This window comes from Vidua chalybeata, chromosome 9 (genome assembly GCF_026979565.1).
Source record: "Vidua chalybeata isolate OUT-0048 chromosome 9, bVidCha1 merged haplotype, whole genome shotgun sequence".
In the NCBI taxonomy this organism is placed as follows: Eukaryota; Metazoa; Chordata; class Aves; order Passeriformes; family Viduidae; genus Vidua; species Vidua chalybeata.
In genome coordinates this window covers 3,143,772-3,161,658 of record NC_071538.1, presented here as the reverse complement: position 1 = coordinate 3,161,658, position 17,887 = coordinate 3,143,772, and the positions used below count along the sequence as shown (strand labels likewise).

Here is a 17,887-nt window from a genome sequence, read left to right as displayed (position 1 = left end):
CCAGGGCGGTGCCGGGGCGGTGCCGGGGCGGTGCCAGGGCGGTGCCGGGGCTGTGCCGGAGCTGTGCCGGGCTGGGGCCCCACCCCGGGGCGGTGGAGCGGCGATGGCGAAGGCGGGCGGGTCCGGGGCGGAGCCGGGCGCAGGCCCCGCCCCGCGGCGGTGGGCGGGCAGCGGTGCCGGGGACGCGCGGTGCCGGTGCCGGTTGGCTGCGGGCGGTGACGGCGGGAGGCGGTGGCGAACATGGCGGCGGCGGCGGCGGCCGAGGAGGCGGTGGCAGCGGCGGGGCGGCGCTGAGGAGGCCCGAGGCGGGCTGAGGAGTGGCGGGGCGGGCGGGCGGGGGCCCATGTGCGGTGGCGGCGGACCCCCCCCGCCCCCCACTACCGACGCCCGTTCGCAGCCAGGCGCCGCCGAGGCGGCTCTGCGGGCGCGGAGCGAGCGCGGCCCCGGCCCGCCGGCGGCGGCAGGATGAAGTTCGCCGAGCACCTCGCGGCGCACATCACCCCCGAGTGGCGGAAGCAGTACATCCAGTATGAGGTACGGCCCCGGCCCCGGGCAGGGCTGCGGGCACTGGCCCCGGCCCCCCGCGCCTCCCGGTGCCCGCCGTGCCGCGGGGCGGTGCTGATGGAGAGGCAGCGTGTGTGTGTCCGCCGCGGAGGGGAGGCTGCGGCTGCGGCGCTGGGCACCCCTCGGCTGTCCGGTTCATTAATTAAGGAATTAATTACCGCCTGTAAGCTCTTGCCGGGGGACAGAGGTCGGGGCACACGCTCGGCACCGGGCACCCCCAGCCCCGGTGGGGGCTCAGCACCAGCGCCGGTTCCCGGAGGAGCGGTGACTTTGAGAGCTGCCGGCCTCCCAAGGGCGATCCCGCTGGGCTGGGCAGCTCCCGGCGCCCTCGCTGCCCTGCCGGGGGCCACCGGCACCGCTCTGGGCTCCCCCGAGCCCCCCAGTGCAGGGTTCCCAACCCCCATCAACTCCCCGAGCCCCCCAAAATAAGGAAGGCAGCAAACCCCTATCAACTCCCGTTTTATGATGGTTTTTAAGTAAGGCTCTGCAGCTCGCTGTTTCACACTCCAGTCGGGGCGTTTATGGGCACCGTTTGCACCAAGTTCTGCTGCATTAATCGTGAATTATCTGTAGAACACAGCTTTTTCGGGCTTTATCACGCCTGCCTGCTAAAGGTCATGCTGATTGCTTCGTTTCAGATTTATCACACCGATTCTGGGCTCGGTTGGAACTGGACGGAGCTGGAGGTGGTTATTTGTAGTAAAACCATTTCCTATTCCAGTGTCAGCAGTAAAAGTGGCAGGTGCCAGCGATGTCTTTTCCACAAGTAATAATTAAATCTAGACAATGGAAAGCTGATTGTAGGACAGCTGTGATCAGCAAAACTTCTTGACTGATTGACTTGGTTAAAACCACACAACATTTGTTATTGTTTGAGGGCCTGTATTTTCTCCCTAGGACTATAATAGCAATTTATTTATGCTATCCATATTAATCTGTCTGCATTTGCAAGGAAAGCCACATTTATCTTAGCTTGCTTTGTTATAATGTTGAGCTTGAGAAGTTTATATCTACCCTTTTCACTCTTCCTTTGTTTTCCTTTACCTGACTGCAGAGGAACGGATGTTTAAATAAAAACTGCAATTGGATTTGGCTTTACAACAATATTGTGATCTCCTTGAATTATGTGGAGAGCTAGATGGCCAGATAATGCCATCAGACTTTGAGGAGGAGGAAAACCATTGTCGTGATAAAATAAAGGGCCAGCTTAGTTCTGCATCGTGTCTCTACTGGGTTATCCCTGTGAGACTTGTCTTCTGTTCCTGACAACAGAAAACTTGGATATCTTCCTAAGAGCAGCTTTGGAGGTGTGTTGGAGAGAAAGGCAAGGGGGAAATAAAAGGGTGAAAGATCTGGCTGCATGCTGAGCAAACAGCTGTGTAGAGAGGGGAGGGAGGCCCAGTGAACTACGACACCTTGATTAATGTGTCAAGAGCTCTGCTGCTCGTCGGCCACTGTTTTCATTATGGGAGGTTAATTTTCAGCTGTTTTAACTAGGGCACTATGATTGATTATGTCATTCTCCCTTCCTCCAGCCCAGTTTAAGATGTAGATTTCAGTAAAAACTTCCTTCAAGTTGTTACTCTTTCTAATCACAAGTAATCTCTTTCTTGGATAGACAGCTTAATTTGGAGTGAAGGAAAACACAAACCTCACCTTCCCTTTCAGTAATAACTTTCAAACTCTTTGTTTGCCTTGTTGCAGCTGGCTGGATGTGAGTCAGCCTCCTGCTCATGCATATTACAGTGATGGAATAGCCTGGCATTTATTATTCACTAACTGGTGGTCGTGTGGGCGCAGTGCATAAAAGCCCAGCGCCACCTCCGTTTACTTGTTGATTATACCTGAGGCAAAGAGTACCCAGCCTTCCTTTGTCCAGAAAAATTCCCAGGTGTTGATTAGAAAAGGTGAGGTTAAACTTTGCCTGTGTTACTTGTGTGCAGTGCTGCTTACAGAAGGTGTCACAGTAACATTTTAAAACATTATTTGTGTATTTAATAGTGTTATAATGTTTCTTCTCCTCACAGTTTATATAGTTTCCTTCTTAATTATCTCTGGAACCACCCTCTCAGAGTCAGAGGTCTTCTTGGGTAGATTTTTAACTCTGAAAAGATTCTTCCTGTTTCCAGGATGTCGCGTTCAAGATCACAGAATTCTGGAATGGTTTGGGTTGGAAGGGACCTTAAAGATCTTGTCCCATCCCCTGCCATGGGCAGGGACAGCTTCCACTATCCCAGCTTGTTCCAAGCCCCATCCAGCCTGGCCTTGAGCACTCCCAGGGATGAGGCAGCCACAGCTTCTCTGGGCAACCTTTGCCAGGGCCTCCCTACCCTCAGGGAAGATTTTTTGCCTAATATCTGATCTAACTCTGCTCTCTTTCAGTTTGAAGCTGTTCCCCGTGAGAGGACTAAAGATGATGCAGTCTCTGAGTCGTTCTGTATCATAAAGCTTACACGCCCCCATCTTTAGTTATTTCCACTGGAGAGCAGGTGATTCCTGGAGTCTGGCAGGGCCCAGGTAACCTGTGAGATCCTTCGATGGGATTTGGAGCAAGCTTTGCCTGTCAGACCAGGTGTAATCTGTTGGTGATAACCTCCGGAAGAGGAATGGGATTGTTGTGTTTTCAATACATAAAATTGTAGTTTCACTTTCAGGTGGTCTTAACCAATTGACAGTCCTCAAAACTTCTTACCATCCACATGCCCTTTCCCTCCAAAAAGAATCAGTTTAAGTATTCTAAGTGTGCTTGTAGGAAGTAGGGAAGTTGCCCGAGCTTAGGGCTGGTAGTCAGGATGAGAGCTTTAGGGAGAGAAAAAAACATTCATTTTCTTTAAACAGGCAAAAGTAAGATATATTTTGGAAGGTGTGACTTAGATCCTTATTTTCTTTCAGCAAAAGCTCTGCAGTGACCATTACTGTACATCTAAGCTCTTTGAGAAGGAGCACTTGGCTTATAGAAAGGAGGGAAAATGGCAGTGAATGCTATTCTGTTTCATTCAGCTTTTCCCAAAGACATTTACCACGACTGAGCCAACAATAACGTGGAGCTTTAAACCATGATGGACTTGATTTGGCTTTCCATTCCAAATTTCCATTCCAAAGATTGCATGAAATGATGTGGATGTGCCTCACCCTGGCAGCAGCAGTGAAGGGCTTTGCTCACCTTGGTTTAGGGGGTCTGGCAGTGCATTTTCTTCTGTAAAGCAAGTTTTCCTAGCCTGTTAAACTACAGCTGTGATATGCACTGCTTCAGTGTACATTTTGCCTCGAAAGTTTTGGGGCACTCATTTACCCCTCAGTTCCTTTGGAAAAATATGAAAATGGAAAACAGGAAAAACATGAAAACAAACACAATCCCAACTTTTTGTGTCAGATGACTGAATTCTCATTTCCACATAGTACTGAACAAATTCAGGTAACTCTTGCATGAATTTCAGCTGATGCTTTATTTTTATTTTATTTTATTTTATTTTTTTGGCTGAGAGTGTGCTCTGCTGCATATAATGCTCATTTTTGATGCAGGGAAATATTGGGGTTGTTAGTCCTCTATTTACCCACAAACCCTCCTGGGTTTCTTTGTGTCCCTCTCTGGATTGCTTTCAGGAGGAGAGCACTGCTCAGACTTCTAAATGTAAATGTGTATCTGCACATCCAGCTGATGGAACTGTACAACTCACTTGTCCAGATGGCTGTTTGGTTGCAGTTAATCTGGCCTGAAATTGTTTCTCTGCAGAAGTCTGAAGGCATTTTTATAGGAAAAGTACATAATACCTTTGAAATCACAACATCTGTGGAGGGAGGAGCAGAACAATTATTACAGGTGCAAAGTTCATGGGAGAGTTGGGTAAAGGTGTGAGCAGGTGACCTCCCTTCCCTTTTTTTTAAGGTTTTAAGTCCTTAAAACCCCAGGTTTTAAGTCCTTTTGCTGTTGCAGAAGAGAAACAGGGTGCTAAGTTTTAGGCATCGTTTCTCCCAGACACCACCTGCAGCAGGAAGTGGGAGGGGGAGAGGATAGCTGAGGTTGCCCGCTTGCTTTCAGAGTGTCTCTTGCAGAAACAGGCTTTCAGTTTTTGGGAGGTGGCCAATTCTGCTGTCAAACCCAGCTTCATGATAGGCAGTTCACACCCCGGCTTGCCACCTCCTGACACAAATCTGTTGTGCTATTTCACTATTTGTCCTTCGCGCTGTTAGCAGAGGAGCTTTAAGTGGTTTGAAAGACTCCTTTAAAGCAGTGGGGTTTTTTTGAGCGTTTTGAGGTTTTTGTCCTTGATTTGTTCACTGTTAAGGTCTAATGGTTGCATTTTCAAGTGTTTCCTTTTTGCCTTTTTTTTTTTTTTTTTTGTTCTCTTATATGTATTTACAGAAGTTGACTGATGGTGCAAGGTGTAGCACTGGCACAATCTAAAGCAGGGAAATAACCCATTTTGTTTAGTTTGAGGGCACAAAGCGTAATTCTTAAGTGTTTCACATTGACAGTGATGGATAACTTTTGTAAACGATTGGTTCTAAAATTCCCTAATCTAAAGGACTAAGTAGTTTAGGTGTGAAGGAGCGCGGAGTCTTTCACTTTCAGGTTATTGGTTTACTTCTTATATAGGTCAGGAAAGAGGTAACAAAATCTGCTGCCCTGCAGCTGCCAGATTGTACTATGTCAGTCTGCATGGGGAGAGGTCTGTGGGACGACTGACACCTTCAGCTTTCAAGACTGTTTAGTGCAGGACTGTCAATGTTGTCCTTTGTAATTTGTTTTTTTAAAAAATGACTGATAAAATCAGAGATAGGATACACTGGGTTTACCTCTGGGTGGGTTAAGAGATGAGTTGTTACTACAGTGACTTTCAATGTGCTGTCTCTTCTGGTTTGTTTATCCTGTGTCACGTTGTGGTTCATGGAAAAAGTTACAGGTAGGTGAGGATGATGACTGGGATGGAAAAGGAGGAAGATTTTTTGGCTACTTGGTGTGCAGAGGCAGATCATGTGCTGCTGACCAGTGAGTCATGGGGGGAAGGGACTGAAGTGGCCAGTGCGCCCGAGGAATTTTAGAAAAGCTCCAAGAGCAGAGGAGATCTGTGCTGCTGCCATGAGGATCATCCAGCAGTGGCTCAGTTGGGAAAACAATTATGCAAGTGACCTTTGCTGAGACCTCTGTGGACTCAGGAGCCAGACCTTTGAGAGATGCCAGAGCTGCCGGTGTAAGCAGCCACCTTGGGTATCTTGTGATAAACAGACTTGTCCTTTAGACCTTGTGTTTACCCAATGTGTTACAACAGCATTCAGTTCCCTGCTGCTGAGCTGATGGTTTTTACCTCCAGGGTATTGGGGGATTTATCATTTAACCTGGGAGGTTTTTACCTCCAGGGTATTGGGGGATTTATCATTTAACCTGGGAGGTTTTATCCTGGGGCACTGTGACACATACCTCTGCTTCTGCTGTCTTTCAGGATTATGGAAGTGTGGGGTATGTTGAGAATCAGGCAGAATAGATAGGAACTAAGAAGACCTGAATTACTTTTCTTGTGTCATATTTCTGTGGGCTCAAAAATGAGGGACTAAAGTCAGTTTTTTGTGGTGGTGGAGGAGGGTACTCATGTTCAGTATGGGCATTAAGATGTGAGGTGTGTATAAGCAAATCACTTTGCAGTAGGAATGGGTCCTTCCCTGTGGCTTTTAGTGCCAAAATTATGGCTAAGGTTATTCATTAAGTCCTAGAATGTTTTGGGTTGGAAAGGACATTTAAGATCCTCTTGTTCCAACTCCCTTCCCTGGGCAGGGACATTTTCCACTAGACCAGGCTGCTCCAAGCTCTGTCCAACCTGGCCTTGAACACTTCCAGGGATGGGGCAGCCACAGCTTCTCTGGTCAACCTTTGCCAGGGCTTTACCACTCTCACAGTAAAGATTTTTTTCCCCTAATATTTTACTCCAACCTGCCCTCTGTCGGTTTAAATCCATTCCCTCTTGTCCTGTCATTCTTGGCCATTGTCCAAATGTTCCCCAGTTCTCTTGGAACCCCTTTAGGCACTGGAAGGGGCTCTAAGGGCTCCCTGGAGCCTTCTATTCTCCAGCTGAACACCCCCAGCTCTCTCACCCTGTCTCCATAGCAGAGGTGCTCCCACCCTCTGATCATCATTGTGACCCTCCCCTGAGCTCACCTCATTCCTTCAGTCTTTGGTGTGAATTTTAGTTAGATCAGTCTAAAATTAGATTTATGTGGATGTGAGTGAGCAAATCTTTAACCTGTGCCTGGAGTAATACCAGCACCTTCACAACTGCCTGGGAAGAGGCCTTCCAGAAAGGAGCTGCAAGGCAGCTCATGGTGCCTCCAGGACCTGAAACCTGATTCATTAATTAATTCTGGCTGGTGTTAATGTTGCCCTTCAGTTCCCACTTCTAGAGAAGGCCATCAACCTTGGTTCCCTAACCTCCTTGTCTTCAGCTAATCATGTTGTCTTCAGCTTTTAGAATGTATGTGTATTTTTGTGATCCTGTATAACAGTGATGAGAAATCCCTGAGGCTGCTTTTCCTCCATTTGCCTTGACAAACTTCTCTGTGTCACGCAACACTTCAGGTTTTGTTATTTCTTTTTTTTTTTTTTTTTTTAACATAAAACCTTTAGCATCCTACCAACTGGGAAACATTTTTCTGAAGGAAGATGTTGAAATGTACACTTGGAATAAATTTTATAGATTAGGAAGATAACAGGCTTTAGACAAAGCAGTCAGTAAACATGAACCTGTTTCACTTGTGAGCAGAAATACGTGTGATAGCCTTGACATCATGTACTATAGTTTTCTGTGCCAGTCTGCAGGATTTAATTGCTTTTGTTTTCAAACAGGCATATCAAAACAGTGTAATTTTTTTTCCTCTTTTAATACTAACTGTGTTCCTTGTTCTCTGCCTCTCCCTTGCAGGCTTTGAAAGAGATGCTATATGCAGCTGTGGACCAGGCCCCTTCTATAGAAGGTAAGCAAATTGTAACCCACAGTTGTGTTTTTCTTGGCACTGGGTGTTGGACACATAGTCCTGCTGCTTTTCTGTCCTCAGTCCTCCTAAATTGGTAAACTTAATATCCTGATGGGCAAATGCCTGGCCATTCACAGCCTGCATGCTATATTTGATTGTTAGGTTTCTTTGTCCTCTTTCCTTGGGACAATAAATGTCTCTGTATAGTTTGAGACAGCAACAGCTGGATTCCTCTCGCTTATAAGGTCATTCAGTGGTTGAAGTATTTTCTTCATTGCTTGAGAATAGAGCTTTGTTTTCCTGTGAGAGCCTGCCACTCTGGGAGATAGCTGTGCTGGAGAGACACTGGTTCCTGGTTTGTTACTGGTGATTTGAGCTGGAAGAGTCTCATCCTTTTGTTCTGTGTCCTCCCTGAATGCTGTGCTGCCTCTCCCATGGGGACATGAGTATATCTTCTTGTTTGCATGTGTTTATTGCCTCTGACTACTCTAGATTATTCTAGTAAGGTGTTTGGTTTTAAGCTCACTGAATGTTAAATGGCTTGTTTAATTAAGTGATGACCTGTGCAAAATTTCTTAATAGAGCCTTTTACTTTCTGTATCCTTCTTCCTTTTGCTGTCTTTGAAGTACTGAAGCCTCTGTGTTGCTTACTCCTTATTTTCTTGCCCTTCATGTGGATTTCCAACTGCTTTATAACCTCCTTTCCTTTATTATTTTCACTTCTATTGCAGAGTTAATTTTACTAATTTCTGAACATGGCTCTGGGCTTCTTGTATATTTACAGAGCAGGAAAACAAGTGCTGCTCCTGGTGTAGTCAGTTGTCTAATGTAATGCTGGTCACTCTAAATGTTAGGCCATTAATTACTTTCCTTTTGTTGATTAGAACTGGGAAATGAGCTGTGATATGGTTAATATAATGTGATTTTTTTTTAAATTCAACTCAACTCCACCTGTTCTTTGATTAGAATTTTAAAACCACAGCTGCAATAATTAATAGTTTAAGAGAGTGTGTATGGGATGGGGCAGTCTGTCCTTAAACTCTCCAGAGGTGCATTCCAAGCTGAAAACTTTGTGGAAGCAATGCTCAGGCAGGTGTAATTTTTATATTTAATCTGACACTTAGTAGCTCACTCAACTCATTGTGCTAATTTTGTTAAAAGAATCACACTTTTCTCTGAAGTACAGGTCCTGGAACTAGGTTTCTAAAGGTTATGGTCCTAGAATACAAAATCTATGGGTTATCTTTGGAAAACTCAACATACACTGGCAAAGACAAAGTCTTGCTTTATTATTTTAAAGTAGCAAAATTCCATAAAACTCACCCACAAACCTTTCTCCCCAACAGCATGAGACTAAGAGGAACTGAAGTTTTCTGTGGAGGCCAAACTGTCTATAGTAACTTTTAAAGATGACTTAGTAATGTTATTGAAAATCAACTTACTAATGTTATTGGGAGACTGGAGCAATTATAAGACTTTTTCTTTTTTTTCCCCCCTCTTTTCTGTCCATTGATTTGTTATTGACAGTGCGAGCAAATGGTGTCTGTGCTAATGGAACTTTGTAGTCTGATGTTGGAATGTGACTTCCTGGGCTTGGCTAGGGTTATCTAGGATTTCAGGGTGGGCTTGAGTTGCTTGTTGTAAAGTGTTATAATTCAGCATTTTGATTTCTTTCTGTAATGTACTCTGATGTTTGTGTGTAAACATATTTGGCAAAACAAGAGGAGGTGAAGAATAAGATGATATATTTATGCTCTTTTAAACACTGTTATAATTTTAAGCTGTGCTTCTGCTTCCTCTGGTGCTTTAAAAGTCTCAACAAAAGGAAAGCAATCACTTAAGACAGTTTCCATCAGTAGAACAATGTTCTGTTCATTTTTGGAGGGGTTGGGTCTTTTCCTCTGTACTGTAGAGAATATAATCCAAACTCTTTTGAACCACTCCTATATAAATCTGTCTGTCTGACCTACCCTTAAGTGGAGAGCAGTTACACTAATTTCTTCACCTTTTGTGCTGGAAATTAATCAACAGCTTTTTTCCATCCCTGTTGTTTACATCTTTCCCTTTTTTAGGCCCTTCTGCCTTTGTTCATAGGAACTTTAGGCCAGGTTTAGTACGTGACTGCACACAAATCTTGCCCAGAACACTGCTCTAGTCCCTGTCACAGGACATGGAGCAAATTCCTTGCATTTTGGGAGGGAATGGAGTAGCTGTTGTCAGGGGCTGGCTGTTGGCCTGCATGTTTCCAGTTTAATATGGATTTTGCAATGGATACTTCTGTGTTGTTTTGAGCTTAGCACAGAAACTACAGGGCTGTGCTACTGAAACCCAGCCTCCCAGTATGAGCCTAATGTAATCTCATTTTAGACTGGTCTAACTAAAATCCATTTGCTAATTGATCTCGTTGATCACAGACATGCTGCAGAGCTCCAGAGCTGGCTTTGATTTACCTTGCATGAATTGTAGGCTAATCTTTGGATAATATATTGGATTGTGAAGACAAGGGAGTTTTGTACAGCAAAGCTGAGACTGTTCCTGGTTCTTATTCTGCTTGGCTGGATGTGTGATCTGGCATTTGTGAATGAATTTCTTAGATTTCTGCTGCAGGCTGCTTACTATGTCAGTCAGTAAAATCTGTGTATAGACAGAAATGTTTCCTATTGCTTAGCAGAATGCTGAAAGCACTTTGGAAAGTCTTTAAAACAAAAAAAAAAAAAAAAAAGTGCTACCCTCTTAACCAAGGCATGTTGTAAATAATAGGCAAGGCAGGTAATAGGTGAGCCATCCTTCATGAACAGCTTTCTTTGGGTTTGTATTTAGGCATTTTCTGTTTGTGGATGGGTAAACAAACCTAACTTCAGAATGATTCTTAAAAGTTTTGGAATGGATAGTTGCTTATGCTACTTCAGTAGACAAAGTGCTGCTGGGAAGAGGGTCTTGGCTCTAAATTGTGCAGGTTATTCTGTGGATATATGGTGAACCTTCTCCCTGTGCTCCATTGAATCACACCTATGTCTACCTACTTTTTCCTATTTTTGAGTAATAAACAGACTGTGATTTTAATAAAAAGCCTTGTAGAGGTAGATAAGCAAAACCTGCCATGGCTGTATAGTAGGAGGAGGTTGTTCATAGCTGTCTCCTGACACAGTTGCAAGGTGCTGTGGCTCCCTGTGCTTCATGAGAGTTATTCCAGACTGTAGCATGTCTTTTCTGGCAGTTCCTAGCTGTACACATAGATTTCTCTAATCTGTTCAAAGATACATTTTTTTCATCCGTCTCCTTTGTAATGACAGTTTTTATATGCCAGTGTTATTCCCCCAGATGCTCCTCCTCTTTTTACAAGGCAATCCCCTGATGAAACCTGCACCATCCTTCCACCTGAGCAACATCTGTACTAAATTAGTGTTCAGTCTGTTAATTCAATCCCGTGCACATCACTGGGAGAGGTATCAAATGATGCTGGATTCCCAGCTGTACGATGATACTTGCTTGGCTTTCTGGAGAGTTCCTTGGAGCGTGTTTGCTTCGTTCGTTGTTTGTTGCGTTCTGCTCGCTGTTACCAGAACAATGGGGATGAGTGGATGCTGCTCCCAGCATACCATGCCCAGCTCCCTGAGGCACAGCAGGAAGGCCTGAATGCAAGTGTGCCAGACCAGGCACGCTTTTTTGACCCTAAGATACCCTTAGCAAGAATCTGTGATGATTTAGAGGCTAAACTCGAGCATAGCCCTGCTTTCGTCTGAGGCAGAATGTGCAGTACGGCAAAAGCATGAAATTCCGACCTCACTGCGAGCATGCTGGTTGGTTTTTTTTTTGGTGGTTTTTTTTTTTTTTTTTTTTTTTTTTTTTTTTTTTTTTTTTTGTTGATTCCTTGTCCTCCCACTGCTTCCTGTTCCATTTGTCACCTAGTAAAGCAGGTTAGTGGACCACTCTTGCTCGGAGTGCTCCTGATTATTCCACTTGGTGAGCAGATGTGTCGGCATCTCCCCGAGCTCCTTGCGGTGCTGCTCTCCTTGCCTGCAGCGGACATAAAAGTGCAGCTGTAAATTATTCATCCTCATTATCTGCTCCAATGGACAGGGGCCACTCTAAATATTATTTCTTAGAATATGTGCCTTTCAGATATTTAAATTTATCCTCCCTTTAATACTTGTGTAAACAAATATCGTTGTAATATCAGATGGTATGAGAGTGTCCTGTTGCATCCTCCTATTATGGAAATTACTTAACCCCAATCCTGAATTCCAGTGGCACCTTTCAAACAAGGATCACAATGGCTCTGTGGGGATGGAATGGTGTATTGGGATAGGGGTGGGGAGTGCTCTAGAATTCAAACCCAAAGGTAAGAAGTGGTGCTAAAGCAACATTAATTGGCAGGGGAGAAGCTTTAGTGGTGACAGATATCCTCTGCTGGTGCCTGTAATCTTTGTGGTTGCCTGTTTACTCGTGATGGATTAAGAAAGCAAGAGATGCAAGTTTGGGACATTCTGAGAGTGCCAGCACTGGCAGTTTGTCCCATGTTATCCCACCCTTGTTTCTGCCTTCATTTGTAAAGCACTTGCCCTGTTAACTGACAGCTACAGATCTTTAGTTTGGATTTAATTCTGTTGCTGAATAAACAAAAGGGTATTCTTTAGGGGCATAAATAATCTTGGTGAATAAGTAGGGTGTAGGACATCATATTATTTTTCTTTCCAGAGGAAGTTATGAGCCTGACAGTTTTTGTTACATGCAGACATGCTTTGTAAGGTTGATCAAAGACTTATGATTTGTCTGTATATATGCAGATGCCTTCTTTTTATTTCAAAATAAACATTTGTTTCCAATTGCACAGGCTTACTTTGTAGCGGCTTGAGGTTTTGTTTACATGGGAATGCTTAAGGCTTAAAAGAGTCTTAAACAGAAGTGCTGCACATCAGAAGCAGTCACAAAGAGATTAATGCTTTGTCTTTATTTCAGCGTTTGTCGCACACCCATGAGGACACGGGGGTTGGTGTCCTACACCCCAGAGGCAGGTCCTTGGTTCTGTCTAGGCTATATTTCAGCCTCTGTATTTATAATTAATATGTAAACTAACAAAAAAAAATATAATCCCATGACAATCCTCTTCTCAGTTGAAGACCTGATGCCAGGTATTGGATTAGCTGTAAAAAATAGGTTATTGGGCTTGTGGAAAATGTTGGCTCCCAGAGTGTGCAAACGGTAGACAGGAGGAGAACTTGGCAGCATACCAGCACTTAGAGGAGGAGATGATGTCTGGTTTCTCTTCCCCTGGAGCAATAAAATTTGAAAGGTAAACAGTGCATATGGTTGGAGTAGGGTCCAGAGAGAACAGCTGGATGTTCACTAAAATATTTGGAGCACAGATGCCTGTGTGAAAATGTGGAGTACTGTGTGTTCATGTAAAAGTCATTTTGCTGTCAGGAGCGGTTCAGTGCTCACAGCAAGTCAGCACAGAGACTGCTTTGTACCCAGCCCTGCCACTTTCTGTGCCTTCAGAGCAGCCCACGCTGCTGGTACAGTGACTTTCTCTGAGGTGATGAGCACCAAGAGCCTGAATTGTGCTTAACCAGTTATGAGTGTAACGTGGTTATGGAATAAAGGTAAGGCACAGAGCTGGAGTCACAGAACGGAAACAGAGAGTGGTTTGGGTTGGGAGGGACCTATGAAGGCCATCTAGTCCAGCCCTCCTGCCATGGGCCAGGACACCTTCCACTAGACCAGGCTGCTCCAAGCCCTGTCCAACCTGGCCTTGAACACTTCCAGGGATGGGGCAGCCACAGCTTCTCTGGGCAGCCTGTGCCAGGGCCTCCCCACCCTCACTGTGGAAAAAAACATCTTCCTTATATGTAATCTAAACTGACCTTCTCTCAGATTAAAACCATCACCCCCTGTCCTAACACAACAGGCTCTGCTACAAAGTCTGTCCCCAGGCTAATTGGGTGATTGAAAGTGACTTGTTGATTGTGGAGACAGCCAGCCAATAGGAGGTTTGATGTCATTACTGTCCTGCAGACCACAGGTTCTCAGGTTGTGGTCTGAGAGTCCATTCAGGGCCTGCTGGTGTGCTCAGGGTCCTGTCCTGCCTGCAGATACTGTCACTAATTATAAACCAGAAAGTCTCCTGGAGCCAGTGGGAGCCTCTCTGGGGCTCTTGGGGTGGTGTGGGACCACTCAGGGTATCCAAGAAGGTCATGGGGGGTGGGGTGGTTTAGCAGGTTGATCACCATTTCTTTATGAAGGAAGTTTGTGATTGCAGTCAGTGGAAATGCTGGACTTCCTCACCCTTTCCATTTGCCCCATGGCCAGCTCGTGGCTGATTCTCCACTTCATCTGTGTGGACAAGCCTGGAAACTTGTGCTGCTGCTGAGCAAGCCTTCAGCCTTTGGCTCTGCTTTGTGGTGTGTTCTGTGCAACTTCAGCAGCAGCTCAGATTGCTCTGACACATTCATGTTCTGTGAAGAACTTGAGTCCTAAGCGTACCAAAGAACAGGCTCAAGGCTTAGGAAGAGGCAGTTAATTGAATCATAGAAGGTTCTGAGTTGGAAGGGTTGTGGAGTCTCAGCTCCTGTTGTCCCCAAGAGTCACATCACGTGCCTGAGAGCACGGTCCAAATGCTCCTTGAGCTCTGTCAGGCTTAGTGCTGGGACTGGTTCCCTGGGGAGCCTGTTCAGTGCCCAACCTCCCTCTGAATGTGGAACCTTTTCCTAATACCCAAGCTAACCCTCCCCTGACACACCTTCAGGCATTCCCTCCCTGTCACTGGGCACCAGAGGGCAGAGATCAGTGCCTGCCCCTCTCCTGCCCCTCATGGGGAAGCTGAAGACTGTGCTGAGTCTCCTTTTCTCCAGGCTAAACAAACCCTGTGACCTCAGCCTCTCCTCAGATGGTTTCTCCTCTGGACCCTTCACCGTTTTGCTCTGTCATTTTGTCCTGTGCCCTTTTTTCCTTTACTTCAGCATCCTTTGGTATTGAGTGCTAAGAGGTGTTAAACCCAGGATAATCCAAGAGCAGGAGGTGATGGTGGAAGCTGGACCTGGCAGTCCAGGCTGACCCACAGGAAAGGGCTGGACCTAGAACCAGTTTTGCAAACCTTCTGCTGCAGAAAGGGTGTAGATGATTCCTTAATGATGTGTGTAGGATAACAGCAACATCAGAAATGCTCAGCTGTGCCTTTTTCTCTCTCTTTTTTTTTCCTTTTTCCTTCCTGCATTTGCTTTCCCATACACTTGAGATGCCAGTCTGTGCTTAGAGGAATTAACAGTGCTTGTAATTTAGCTGGAATGTGCCAAGTTTCATGTTAATGGTCAGAACTCAAGGCTTGGAAAGTAGATTTGCAATGCTGGAAGATTGACAGGCAGCACTCCTGAGACAGCAGTGAGATATCAGGCTGTACACATGAGAGCACTGCACATGTTTATGCAGGAAGCCAGTATTTATTGCTTTGTTTCAAAAAAAGCCTTCTCTAGACATCTTAAGAGCAAGATTTAGTGTGTGTGTGAGGCAGCCTCTGGGTTTCTAGTCATTCCTTTGGCACTGTGTTTGATATAGGTGACTTGAATTATTAGACAATTAGGATTTTTGGATGAGACTGTAGCTACGTGGTGAATAATGCAACATGAATTAAGGTTGATTGGCTTCTCGTTTCTTTAAAAATGCATGCTGTGGGCAAGGGAATGAGCAGAGTGTCCCTGGAAGGAGATCCTCATTCTTCTACATCATAGCTGCTTGCAGGATGCTTCAGAAAAACGGCCAACATGCCAGTGACATCTCTGTGTGAGGTGGTGGAGGACCAAAGGCTGTCCCTCTTCCTAGAGTGGTCCTTTGTGATCTCTTAATCTGCTGCAAGGCCACACCACGCACAATTAGTCTCTCAACATGAGAAGGTCTCTTTGATTAGGTAATTTTACAACTAGCAACAACATGGCAAAAAGACAACCCAGTCCTGGTGACGTATGATTTCCGAAGTAAAAACGAAAGCTGGTTGCATATTTCACCTGTGTGGGTTTTTTTTTTTTAACATTGTATCTGTATCCTTACAGCTTGACATCAAGCAGATAAAGAATTAATTTTGAAATATGCTTTTTAGATATTTTAGATATTTAGATATTTTAGATATTTTAGATATTTAAGGTATTTTAGATTGTTTTATGCTGCCTTTGTTGAGTGTGGTAACCTTTTTGCCCTGAATTAGTACAGCCTAAGTGTGAAAGCCTGATCCTATAGTTCAATTCTTTTGGGAACTGAGAAGGGGAAACCATGGAGAAGTATAAAGCATATTTTACTAACCTCTGGTATGACGAGAGTACATAAAATCCCTTAGTTGTAAGGCAGCAGCACCATGAGTCAGAGTTGTCTATGTTTAACTAAAAAATCAGAAAGAAAACTGCCTGAAAATGCACAAACTTGCTTTTTAAAGTGGTTTTTCTCTGTCCAGGGTGGTGACTGGGAATCACAGAGGGCAGAGACATCACTGGAATGGTGCAAAGCCTTTCTGGGCACTGACTCTTCTTGAACTGTGCACTCAGCAGCTCGGCTTCCCCTCTGCAAGGGGGAAACCTTGTTTATCTCCTAGGAGATGGAAAACCAATTTCTGCTTCTTGATGACAAGCTGGCAGGCTATTTGACTAAACAAGAGAGGCAAGGCAGTGTGGCCAAGAAGAGGGGAATATAAATACCAATATAAATGCAATTTATTTTGCATGTGCTACATAGCCCCAAGCACACGTTTTAGAGGGGGAGTGAGAATTTTTTTACATGCTGAAATGCCAGCTCTAAATAGAAAAAGAGGCAAATTTAACATCCAGACTGTGTTTATAACCTTGGTTTTATTTTTACTGTAATTGCTTTTGCATGCTTTTATAAATGCTCCTAATGTCTTTGTGGGGCAAAGTGCAGAGGAGCTGCAAAGATCAGTGTGGGTGAGCTGATAACTTGGGATCTGTCTTGTCCCACAGTTGCAGACTTGTTCTGATATGTGCCCAAGGCTGCTATTCTGGAACCTCCTTGCTGGGATCCTGTCCTTGCACAGCTCTGAGAGTCAGAGTCAGCCTCTCCGCTTGCCAGTCCTCTCATGGGTCAGCTATAGGGGAAAAACTGGCACTGCTGCTCTAAACCCCCATTTTTAATTTTCATTTTCTCCTGTTCCAGCTGACTGATCATTTGTATGAGTTTGTCATGAATTTCTTTGGTTTGAATGCTCTGTGTCAGGGCATTGGTGTGGTTGCTGAGAGTGAATCCAGGTTCTTTATGGGCTCAGCTGCAGGAGTGAGTCACAGGTGAGGCAGTAAAATGGGGTAATAATGAGCAGAATTGGCTGATGGACCTATAAAGTGAATTTTATAAATAGCTTAATGGAATTTGGCTTGCACTTCAGTGTTTTGATGTGGCTTTGTCTTCCTTAATCAGAAGTAGCAATCAGGAAGCGAGGAGAGAAATAATCTGAGAGCCTGACATGGCATTCCATGTTATTTCATGGTCCTTCAGCTCTGCAGCAGTCCAAGGCAAAGGTTCACTTTCTCAAGCCTTGGTTGGGGCTGCACCTTGGTGAACAAAGGTGCAGGAAAACAACTTCTGGAAGTTTCATGTGCTTCTGAAGCCTTTGGGAGATTAGACTATCATCCAAAGACAAGAAAGCTTCCCAGGGAGGATGAGGGAAAGGAAAAAAATCAAAATACCTTGAGCTTGTCTGTGATCAAGCTAGATTAAATTGTGCTCACAGGTGGTATTTGTGAATATAGAGTTTGCATTTTGGATGCTGGAGGTGATGATATTGACAGTCATTTATGGTATGGATTTAATTAATATGACATCAATAAGACTAGTTGATTAAAGCTTCATGTTTCAAAGGATAAGCCAGTAAAATATAGATTGTAAATGTAATTTTGAGCAATTGGAGGCAGAGAGGATAGAGACAGGATTCTCACCACACCTGATGAGCCCCATCTGCTGTCCTGATCCTGCTGAAAAGTGACTGCTGGTTAGCACTTCAGATCCTGCAAAAATACCCCATGCATCAGGTGAGGGTTTTAGCAATATATCAGCAGCAGGGAGCTGACACAGCTTTATTGCTGCTCCCTTCAGCAGATGTCCTTTTTGTGGTGGGGCCTTGGGAAGGGAGCGAGTGAGGAAGGTGGTGAGTAGGGGTTCATCTGTGTGCAGCCAGCACACCAGGAGCTGCTCAGGGCTCCAGTCCTGCTGCCTGACTCACATTTCCACGGGTGTGAGGGCACTGCTCTCTGGTGCATTCAAGGTCTCAAATCAAATCCTGTGTTTAATTCTAAGCTTTGGCTTACAGGCCCAAAGTTCTGAGAGTTCCCTGCATTTTGGATTCCAATGTCTCCCCCTTTTTTTTGCACCA

The 17,887-nt window shown here is 45.0% G+C and overlaps 1 protein-coding gene across 2 annotated transcripts in view; it reads left to right on the top strand.

The window, feature by feature from the left end:
• Positions 1–233: 233 nt before the first annotated feature.
• The window catches only part of XPR1 (xenotropic and polytropic retrovirus receptor 1), a 108,841-nt gene continuing 91,187 nt past the window's right edge, over positions 234–17,887 (top strand). Inside the window, exons 1-2 of one of the 2 annotated variants that reach the window (XM_053950244.1) lie at positions 234–534; positions 7,476–7,527. In XM_053950244.1, the coding sequence (XP_053806219.1) occupies positions 466–534; positions 7,476–7,527 (121 nt within the window). In that variant the 5' untranslated portion in view covers positions 234–465. The remainder of the gene's footprint in view (positions 535–7,475; positions 7,528–17,887) is intronic. The other variant, XM_053950243.1, reaches the window with a different exon arrangement.